The following is a 10901-nucleotide window of genomic DNA, read 5'->3' on the forward strand; positions in this document are numbered from 1 at the left end:
AAAAGTTAGTTAAAAGAGTATTTTCATCACGGTTCTATGCGCTGTAAACCAGCAGGACCCTTTTCATAGAGCTGCTTAAAGCCATTGGACCCTTTCGGTACAGAAAAAAATAATAAAAGTTCACAGATTTACAAATAACTTACAGGGTTTACAGAAGGTAGTGGTGAAAGACTTCTCTTGAAATATCATTCCATGAAATGCTTTACTTTTTGAGAAAACAGTAAAACAATATCAATTCTCAATGTCGAGAATTATGGATTTATTTTAAACACATGTCATAACACGGCGAAACCTGCAGATACAAGGGTGGGTTTTCCCGCTATTTTCTCCTGACTCCGATGACCGATTGAGCCTAAATTTTCATAGGTTTGTTATTTTATATAGAAGTTGTGATACACGAAGTGTGGGTCTTGGACAATTCTGTTTACCGAAAAGGTCTAATGGCTTTAAAGTGTCCGAATACTTTTTGTAACACAAAACACAATGTCTTCAGATTTACATTAAACTTACACAGTTTGAAGATAATGATTGTAGAAAGCTTCCCTTAAAATATTACTTGCCGAGGTGCTGTAGTTTTGAGAAATTAGTAAAACAATGTCACAAAAATAATGTTTCGCCTCAGTTTTAATAGCATGTAAAATAGCATTTAATAGTATTTACCAGTAACTGGTTAGTACTATTTTTTGTTGGTGCGACTTGTTTTATATTTGCTGCTTAAAGGAACTGGATACTAATGAAATCTGAAAGCACACAAGGGTGACAAGGGTGTTTTTTTCTTTAACTATTATCTCGCAACTTCTTTTACCAATTGAGTTCAAATTTTCACAGGTTTGTTATTTTATGCATATGTTGAGATACACCAAGTGAGAAGAGTGGTCTTTGACAATTACCAAAGCTGTTCAGTGTCTTTAAACAGCTCTATGAATTTGGGCCCTGGTTATCTTCAAGATATTAAGACTGTTAAGCACGTTGAATAGTTGGGTTGACTAACTGGGTCTACTCTTCATCAGTAGTTCTACTTCTTCAAGAGGACCACGGATATGAAGCTCCTTCTCAATAAGCAGATCTTGACAATCTTGAAACTTTAATGGTTGATGCCTTCCTGCATCCACATACAACGCTTGGCAATGAAAAGAAAATGATGGGAACCCCACTTCTCAGGACTGATACACCTCTTGATTAGTCTAACTGGGTCTACTCTTTATCAGTAGTTCTACTTCTTCAAGAGGAGCACGGATATGAAGCTCCTTCTCAATGAGCAGATCTTGACAATCTTGAAGCTTCAATGTTTGATGCCTTACTGCATCAACATACAAAGCCTGGCAATGAGAAGCATGTTGAATAGTTGGGTTGTCTAACTGGGTCTACTCTTCATCAGGAGTTCTACTTCTTCAAGAGGAGCACGGATATGAAGCTCCTTCTCAATGAGCAGATCTTGACAATCTTGAAGCTTCAATGTTTGATGCCTTACTGCATCAACATACAAAGCCTGGCAATGAGAAGCATGTTGAATAGTTAGGTGTCTAACTGGGTCTACTCTTTATCAGTAGTTCTACTTCTTCAAGAGGAGCACGGATATGAAGCTCCTTCTCAATGAGCAGATCTTGACAATCTTGAAGCTTCAATGGTTGATTCCTTACAGCATCCACATACAACACCTGTCAATGATAAAAACTTAATGAGAACCACCTCTCGAGGTTAAATTGTGGTTTATGTCTGTCATTTTAAATATCTTAATGACAACAAATTATATTGCCATGTAAAAATATTGCTACTAATAAATATTAATAATGATGTCAATGCTGGAACGAGAAATGTAAAGAAGTGATTGGGCCACTACATTATATAAAACCTGACTTGAAAAGACAATGATGAACTCTCAGGACTAATGGTTGTTAATTTTTGTAATATTATTGGATAAACCTTTTAAATCTCCTAATGAAAACAATTTGTGTGACATTCTAAACATGACACTAAACCTACCTTGGCCCAAGGGCAGTGTTGTAAAGCACTGTAGAATATTGCCTCAGCTCGTTTTGGGTTACCCTGCTGCATCTGGAGACACACAACACAAAGATTGTCTACTCACCATCATGTATTACTCATACAAAGAACTCTCAACAAATCATTTGAAAGGCTGTAAAGGCCATGTTACACAAGGCAATTTATAGGCATTCAGTTCCAGGGAATCTCCACAAAAGAATCCACTCACATTTTCTATTCACATATTTTTCTTGTGGATCGTAAACACAATGTTCAAAAAATGACATATTATGTAATGTACTCTGGTAGCATGCACTGCAGTTGGTTGCCTCGAAGGGCAAGTTCGAGTGTGGACCATGGGTAACTAAAGGTTGACTATTTTAACTCAATTCCAGCCTGGTCGACCATCGGTTGACTACCATCGTCAACCATTCGGAACCAGCCTCAGGACAATGGTTTCTTTCGTGGTCCTGATAGCCTGTTCCAAGCTAGAAGAGAACCAGGGGTGGATTTCACAAAGAGTTAGGACGAGTCTTATCCCGAGTTAGGACCAGTTACTCGTCCTAACTTGGAACTATCCATGCAATTTGTATATCGCCTAGGACAAGTCCTAAGTTAGGACTTGTCCTAACTCTTTGTGAAATCGACCCCAGTGCCACTACAGCGAAAATGCGGAAGACTTTCAAACGAGTCGTTCGAGTGAGTACATCACTGCTCCTGCACGTTGCTGGTCAGTGGTCAATCATTGGTCGACTAAATGTTCATATTTCGAACTTGTTCCAAGTTCCCTGTAAAAGATGCCTTGTGTTAAAAGGCCCTAAGTCTGCTGCCACCTAGTGATGGCTTGTCATGATTACCTCAAACTGCATGTACATTCTCCAAAGAAGAACACAATGACGAGCAGTCTGGGACTCAGTTGCTCTCTGGAACAAGGAACGGATCCGATTACTGATACCGGTCTCGGACATCGGTACTAGATTAAACACAAAAAGTAAAATGTTAAAATGTTTGTCTGAACTATGCAGCAAGTTGGAATACACACAATGGTTTAAGTTTGACTATTTTGAATGGAACCAGGCTGGTCGACCATTGGTTAACTACTGTGGTTGAACAGGACCATGGCTGCTTCCCTAATCCCAGTTGTCGTTTTTCATACTAACTTGTGTAAAACGCAGAGGGGATCCAGTGATACTGTAGCGAAATGGCAAAGGCGCAGAGAGTGTTGAGTACCGATGGTTGACGAGACATCCAAATGCAATTTTTAGTGAGTACGCCACTGTGAGTACCTCAGTGGTCAACCACGGGGCGACTAAATGCGCCCACTCGAACTTGCTTTTTTTGTGGTTGATTGATTACATGACGTCATCGTTAAAAAGACAGTACCAGTTAAGTGAAAAAACAAGTGTAAGATAGGATTGAATTTTTGTTTTATAAGTTTGAGATGTAAGATGAAGTTCAGAGTATATTGTTATGCGAGGCAGACAGAGATGAAGAAAATATTAGTTCTATAGAAAAAGCAGCTATTGTCTCACCTTCATTTTGTTGGCCTTGTATAGTCTCCATTCCAGCCGTTGCAAAAGTAACCATTAACACCTGTCTCAGCATCTCAGCCCTAATGGCAAACAACCACTGCACAAGACTATCCTCTTGTCTGGTCACTCGATCAAAATATCGTCTCACTCGCCCAGTGATGTGTGACTTGGACTCGGAGATGATAAATGTCTCCAGTAAGGTTGGGTTGGTCGGAAAATCATCAAGGGAAGTCTTAAGAAGGTTCCTCAAGGAGCCTAACGGAGTGGGGTTACTGTACACATGAGCGGACAACAGTCCGACGTAGGCTTCAGTTATTAGCTCCTGATCCAATCTAAGCTGCTGTTCATTAAAGTTTTCGGAGAGCTTTCCTTTTTTCAGTGACGATAGACTGGACTCGAAAACGACGGACGCTGCCTGCATACCCACAGTGAGGTATTGGAAGATTGCAAAACACTGAGTGAGATGCACAGCATGTGTTCCGGATGGGATTAACCACTTCATCCTCTCTGCTGCATCAACGTCTTGACAATCACTCCTTGAGTAAGTGGCCAAGACCTCTGTGATTGTCTCTTGATAACTCCTCCTTGCTTTAAGGAGCCTTACGGAGGACACACTCTGACTTGGAATATCTTTCAGAGGAGTGTACGCCATCCCTTCCCCGAGCATTGTCAACACATTTAACACTTCTACATTGTTTTCCTGTCCGACGACAACATTGGATGATTTGGACTGAAAGCACAGAAACAGCTCAGTAAATGTTTGCACAAGCCTCGTAGCTGCCTGTTTGTCTTTCTCAGTTTGTGGCTGCCCACAAAATCTGAGAGCTGTCTGTAGTACACGTTGCGCCTCTTCTGTGTTCCCCATTGTCCTCTCCCATCTAGCTAGAGCAGCCCACAGATCTAAATTATTGCGATTCTCCTCCTGGCTAAGCAGCTTCTTGGCAAACCTCTTGGCTTCCTTCACTTTCTTCCTTTGCTGTTTCTTATCTTTTGCAATCAGTGCTCTTTGCATTCTAAAGTCGAGCCTCATCAACAAGAGCTGCGTGCAAGCCGGCTCATGAAACACCGGTGTTATTTGCTGAAATCCCTCCTCCACAAAATCTTCCAATATTCTGTAGTCCATGCTAGCATCTTCAACAATTAACTTCACAGAAGTAGCATTTGTCATCTGCTCTAAGGACCTACAGTTGCTAGCTATTCCTGAACATCTCGACGGCAGCTTACCAACACCAACGGAAGTCTTCACAGAGGAGAGTATCTGGCTTGGCTGGTCCAGATAAAGTTGTACGGTGTCCGGGCCTTCCTTTCCAACCAAACAGGGAGGAACTGATACGCCTAGAAACTCCAGGAAGTGACAGATGAGTTGGAATTGCTTCTCCTGATGAGAGGTTAGTCTGAACAGAACTTGACTGATGTCATCAAAGAGGACCATACGCTCCGGATCCTCACAGTCGTCTTCAGTTTCTCCCTTGGTCTCGTCGGGACTCCAAGGGGCAAACTGTTGAGCTTCTCTGGAGATCTCCTCTTGCACCCAGGCCTGCCACAGGGGTATGTCAGTCAAGGTTGCTGCTGGGCTTGATGGCTCATCATCGACTTCACTAACTTCTATTAAATATAATTCAGAGTTATAAAGGAACGTCAAAACAAAAGTCATTTCTAGTAGTAGTTGTAATTTGTAGTTTACATTTTGATATAGAGTTGTCATGAATTTGGGGACAAATTACAAGTCTATAACCTCCGTTAAAATGGCTCTTTTTTTCGATACTCTTTCAGATTGAAAATTTAAACATGGCTTCATTATGCCAGGTAAAAGGTTAAATTAAATTGGGTTGAATATCATCAAAAGTGGACAGACCATAATTTGAAATGTGACCTAGTTGAACATTTTAAAATGTTGGCAAAAGTGGCGCTTAGTTTTACTTACGAGGCATCTTGACTTCCTCCCATCCTCCTCGTGATTTCTTCTGCATCCAGTTTGCCCACCCTTTGGCCTCTTTCTCTCCAAAACGTGGCTTGGAACTATCCCAGAAGGTCTCCAGAAAGGCAACCTGGCAAAAAAATAATTACCCATCAAAGTTTGACGTAACTGAATGGATTTGAATATTGAACTTTGTAGGGCTGAAAGCACACTCTAATGTAAAAGCTGACTGTGCAGAACTTTAATGGAGACTGTTCCACATACCTTGTCAATATAGAAGCTGACCCTGTGAAATTCTCTTGTATTTTACTTGATATTTGAAGTATCATTCCTTTTGAAACAATATCAATGTGAAAAGGGACATTACGAGCGTGATTACCAGTACCTTCTGCCCTCTTTGTACTGGGAAAAAAAAGCCTAGCATGGTTAGGTGCACACTTCTCAATGGAATGTCCGGGCCGATATAGGCCTACATGTCAGCCACCCTACTGTCAGCAACAAAAGTTGTTCCGGACAACCCTAACAACCATTAGGTCCCTCTCTACATACCCTGCCAAATACAACAGAATGCAACACAGTTGAAATGAGGATCATATCAAATGCAACAAAATGCAACAAGGGATTTTGTTGCATTGTGCAGGCATGTTGTTTTTGTTAGGACTGAGCAAGGGTGTTTGCTTTGCTAAATGCAACAGTATACATATAAGTGTAGTGGTGATATGGCTAATATGTAGGACCATGAACTCTGCCAAATGCAACAATATGAGTTTGAGTTGACTGCCAAATACAACAAAATGAAACACCAATATGAAGTGAGTCACTTGACTGCTAAATGCAACGAATTCATCCAAAGAAAGACATCTGAATTGGCTGCCAAATGCAACAGATTACAACAACTATTACCATTTGGTGCATATTGTTGCATCTAGCATACAGAGGCCAGCCCAGAAAAGTTTGGCTTATATACACAAATTTGATGTGAAGGAATTAAATACAAATTTGAATGTGACATTTACCTGTCCCTCAAGGTGAGTGTCTTGCTGTATATCCGATGGACAGAAACAGTTGAGTTCAATCATAGCCTGGTATGCTGCCACAGCTTTCTCTGTATGACCGGACTGCCTCCAGAAATGACATAAGCCAACAAACAGATCTACGTTGATCAGGGCACAAAAATTGCAAACATAAACAAATTATGTGGCAACTGGAATAAAATATAAATTGGCTGAACACTCTCAACAATTTTCTTCTTGTTCCAATGATCTTGATAAACGTAATCAGATAAAATGGCATTTAGACATTTTTACTTCAGATTAGAGACAAAAATAGTTTGTTCACTTTCATTCTGTTTTCACTTTCAACTTTGTCAATCACTGGTGTGTTTTTAAATCAATCCATCAGTCAATCACTAAATCAATTTTGAAAATGAGTGATCACAAAACTGAATTTGACCATACAGCTTCTCATTATTGTTATATACAATTGGAGACTTTGGGACGCTAGGTGGCAGCAGACTTACCAGGTAAATTTCCATTGTTTACGTAGTTCTGAGCATGCGCACATTACCGAGAACAATGGATTTTACCTGGTAAGTCTACTGACACCAAGCGTCCTGAAAGTCTCCCATTAGTATTGTCTTTCACTTCAATGGATAAGAAAGGTCAAACTTACCCAGTATGTGTTTCTCCATATCGGAAGCCTCATCTTCATCGAGTTCTGCCAACCTAGAAGTCAAAGCTGTAATACATTTTCCATACAGCCCAGCCACCTTGGAAACTGAGAATCTAGAAAAACAGGTCTGATGGAAGAGAAGGTACTCCTTACACAAAAAAACATCGTCAGGATTTAACCGAAGAAGCCTCTCCCATTGTTTCATCTGCTCCGATACATCCCATAATTCTTTTCCAATCTTCAGCTGCTCAAGATGTAACGGGACACTGTTCGGATTCCTCAGTAGAGCCTTGTCAAGTATCGCAAGCTTCCTCTCAGCAATCAGTTTGGCCGTTCTTCGCCTATTACTGCTCATCTTACTTGAGTCGCTATCCTGCTGGGACTGGTTGGAACCGGTCGGAACTAGTTTATCATACTCAGTGGAGTCTTGAAACCTGACAAACTCAAGCCACATATGAACATCTAGTGGGTTGTCATGTAAATGTCTGTTGTAGTGTGCTGTAGTGTGAGTTGCTGGGCTGGTGGATGTTTCAGACTTAACCAGGGGTAGAAAGGAAGGGTTCAAAGTGGTACTAGGCTGAAGATATGCTCGGGTAGATTGATCGTAGACTCCAAGAGGATCACACTCTGGCTTTGCTCGGCTGCTGCCAGGATCAACTATTGGGATGTACGATAGGGAATCGTTTGTTGAGTGCAACCTTAGTGGATTAGTTGCTCCAGGGTTTGCCCCCGTGTCAACCGCATCTTCATTTACCTCATGTGGAGCTGAGGTGAAGTACCTTAAACCCATTGACCCTTCTTTTTGTTTCTTCTTTGGTTTGACATCTTTCCAAGTCACGTTCTGACGGCGTTTGTCGAGCCCAAGACACGAGTGACCGAGACGATGGTAGGCAACCGTGTCGGTGAAATGAAGACTGTCAAAACAGAGATTGTTCCGATTAGCTTTGACATCAATACAGAATTCTTCAATTGCTGGGACAGTCCTGTAGAAAGACAACAGAAAGTTTAGAAAAAAACAAAGTGAATAAATGCAAACCGAAATTCTAAATTTGATCATTGATGAGCAACTGGGGATTTTAAGGGCTCTCTTTAGGTGCATAAATGTCTAATAGACAATGTGACCTTTGCCTACAAAATGCTTCTGTGGATTTGTTTATGCCTACAGAGCTCCTGTAAGAACTGCGATAGAAGTTTCCATCAGTAAATGGCAAAAACAAATGATGGAAAGTTAGTATAAATTATTTTATATAATTTATCAAAACAATTTGCCTACTTTTCAGACCCGTGTGTGGAGTTTGCGACGCTGTTTCTCTCATCGCTGCTAGAGCCGCTTGAGTCATCTCTCCTCCTCCTCTTTTTCTTCCTGTGAGATTTCTTCTTCTTATCTCTGTGGTGTCTATCACGATGATGACTTTGTTTCTGCTTTCTATCATCAGAGACGTACTCAAAGTCTCTTTTATGTTTGTGTTTTTTGCTCTTTTTGTGTGAATGATGAGAAACAGACCTTGATTTGTGATTGCCTTTTTCAAGTAGAGCAATAGTCAATTTAGAGTTCAATGCAGTGTTGTTATCGTGGCTTGAATCTTCACTGGACTCGGATTCCTCACCCTGGTGTTTCTGATGGAGTGAAGAAACTTGACCGACCGGCTCTCTGTCATATTCATTCGATTTAACTGCATGCTGCTTTGCAATGGTGATCGCATCATCACTACGAAAGCTCTGGTTAGTCAGCCAGTCTAAATTGTCTAGAAAAATGAATAAAACAACAATTATGTTAAATATCCAACTATCACTTCTTCACTTGTATTATAAACTCTATCAATTGCATTTTACATTTAAAATTGTAAATACAGTATGATTGAATAAGAAAAGAATCGGCCATTAAGAAGTGGAGCTGGGTTTTCAGTCCATACCTGACCGGGTGCGTTTTTTGTAATCCTTGGGAGTTTCTCTCACGTCTAAAAGAATGAAGTTTCTTCATTGTCTTTGAAGTTCTACCCGGTCAGTTTCCCTTGGGTTTTTTTTATACTGAACTGCTTAAAGAAGTTGGTGTGACTGTGATGTTTCATTATCAATCATTAGGAATATAAAGCTACATTTAATCGCATAAAAATTACCAATCCACTTGCAATCCTTGAAAAATTTAGGATGGGGCTAGCAAGCTAAACTTCCCTAAAAGTCAAAGATACATAACAATTCAGTTTTGTCTCAACTTTTTTCTTGCCGTTATTTAATTGTTCTTCTAGTAGGGGCTAGGCACAAGACAACGTGTAAGTTTCCCCACATTAAATAAATAAACATGGTTATGTAACATACCTATTTGTTGTATTTCAGACGATGTGCTTTGCACAACACCAGTCGAAATTAAACTAACTTTGGTTGTATCATTAATCTCGAGTAATGATTCTGCTGTGGAAGAAATGGCATCATGATCATGAACTTGATCAAGTCTTATGTTAGCACTCGGAAATAACGGTTTGCGTGACATTTTCAACGTATTTTTATGAACTAATGATAACCGTGAATAATATGCGACGTCTATCCAAACCTCCGCATACTTTTCGTACCATTTATGTATACTTTTGTAACCAACTTCTTTCAGAAACGTTTTCTTCTGACATGTCTGATGGAGGCTGACATCTTGTTAGGTTAGCGCCCTCTCTTGGTGGAAACGCGACACAGACTTCGGTACTTTTTCCCCAAAAGTTCAAGGAGGCTCATGAATAATATTGAGTTTGGTTTATAATTTTGAGCGCGGCAAGAGACTTTTTGATTGATTTGATTTGAGTCGGTATGTTCGTGTGTCTTTTTACCAATCTCTTAAATTGGTTTCCCTTTACCCTTCAAAAAAACTAAAAAAGACATACACAATAACCATGACTTGTAATAAACAGCAATTGAACTATATTTTTGACTTGAACGCAGTTACTTTATTAAGAAATATTATAAGCCATAAACAGCAAATATGAATATATAAACACTCTTACTATAAATAATACACAATGCAGTGTGGTATATCATAATAATAGTACATTTCAGCCAAAAGAAAAAATATGGATGGAATAATGCACAGCAATAGTTAATGATTTTATTTACAATGGAAATTTAAAAAGATTCCAACATGAAAGTCTTGAATATTTTTTTGCAACCACAAATACTGATTCAGTAAGTTTTAAGTAAGTGTGTTTGACCATAGTTTAAGGACCAAGTTTGTAATCTTGAGAACCCCTGTTTGAAGACACTGGACACTATTGGTAATTGTCAAAGACCAGTCGTCTCACATCTCAACATATGCACAAAGTAACAAACCTGTGAAAATTTAAACTCAATTGGCCGTCAAAGTTGCGAGATAATAATGAAATAAAAAACACCCTTGTCACATATGTGTGCTTTCAGATGCTTGATTTCGAGACCTCACATTCTAAATCTGAGGTCTCGAAATCCGATCCATGGAAAATTTCTCAAAATTACTTCTTTCTTTCTCAAAGACCAATAATGTCACTTGGTGTATCCCAACATATTATTATGCATAAAATAACTTAAATCTGTGAAGACTTGGGCTCAATTAGTCATAAACCTTGCAAGAGAAAGTCGTTAATATTTGAGTGTGAAATTTCCTCTTTCTCAAACACTACATGTTACTTTACAGGGCAAATTTGCTCTTCATGGCTCAATACCAAGTACATGTATATTTGATTTCTGCCAACAATTATTTTTAGTAATTACCAATAGTGTCCAGTGCATTTAAGGGACCACTGTGTCCAAAACTGCAATAATTTTAGATTATAAAACAGGAA

The 10901-nt window shown here is 39.5% G+C and overlaps 1 protein-coding gene across 1 annotated transcript; it reads right to left on the reverse strand.

The window, feature by feature from the left end:
• Positions 1-869: 869 nt before the first annotated feature.
• On the reverse strand, positions 870-9733 carry LOC117299928 (nuclear exosome regulator NRDE2-like). Its single transcript, XM_033783537.1, has 9 exons — positions 9421-9733; positions 8378-8849; positions 7105-8087; positions 6450-6586; positions 5440-5563; positions 3516-5120; positions 2841-2956; positions 1984-2055; positions 870-1658 (listed from the first exon to the last, which is right to left on the reverse strand). The coding sequence occupies exons 1-9, from the start codon at positions 9590-9592 to the stop codon at positions 1524-1526; spliced, it is 3816 nt and encodes a 1271-aa protein (XP_033639428.1). The 5' UTR covers positions 9593-9733; the 3' UTR covers positions 870-1523.
• Between the last annotated feature and the right edge of the window lie 1168 nt (positions 9734-10901).

This window comes from Asterias rubens, chromosome 1, assembly GCF_902459465.1.
Source record: "Asterias rubens chromosome 1, eAstRub1.3, whole genome shotgun sequence".
NCBI classification, from domain to species: Eukaryota; Metazoa; Echinodermata; class Asteroidea; order Forcipulatida; family Asteriidae; genus Asterias; species Asterias rubens.

Coding starts and splice junctions, on each gene's coding strand:
- LOC117299928 (XM_033783537.1), bottom strand. CDS start 9,592: ATGTCACGCAAACCGTTATTTCCGAGTGCTAACATAAGACTTGATCAA. Junction 8,850..9,420: donor GTCTGAAATACAACAAATAG/GTATGTTACATA, acceptor TCATTTTTCTAG/ACAATTTAGACTGGCTGACT. Junction 1,659..1,983: donor AACACTGCCCTTGGGCCAAG/GTAGGTTTAGTG, acceptor TATCATTGACAG/GTGTTGTATGTGGATGCTGT.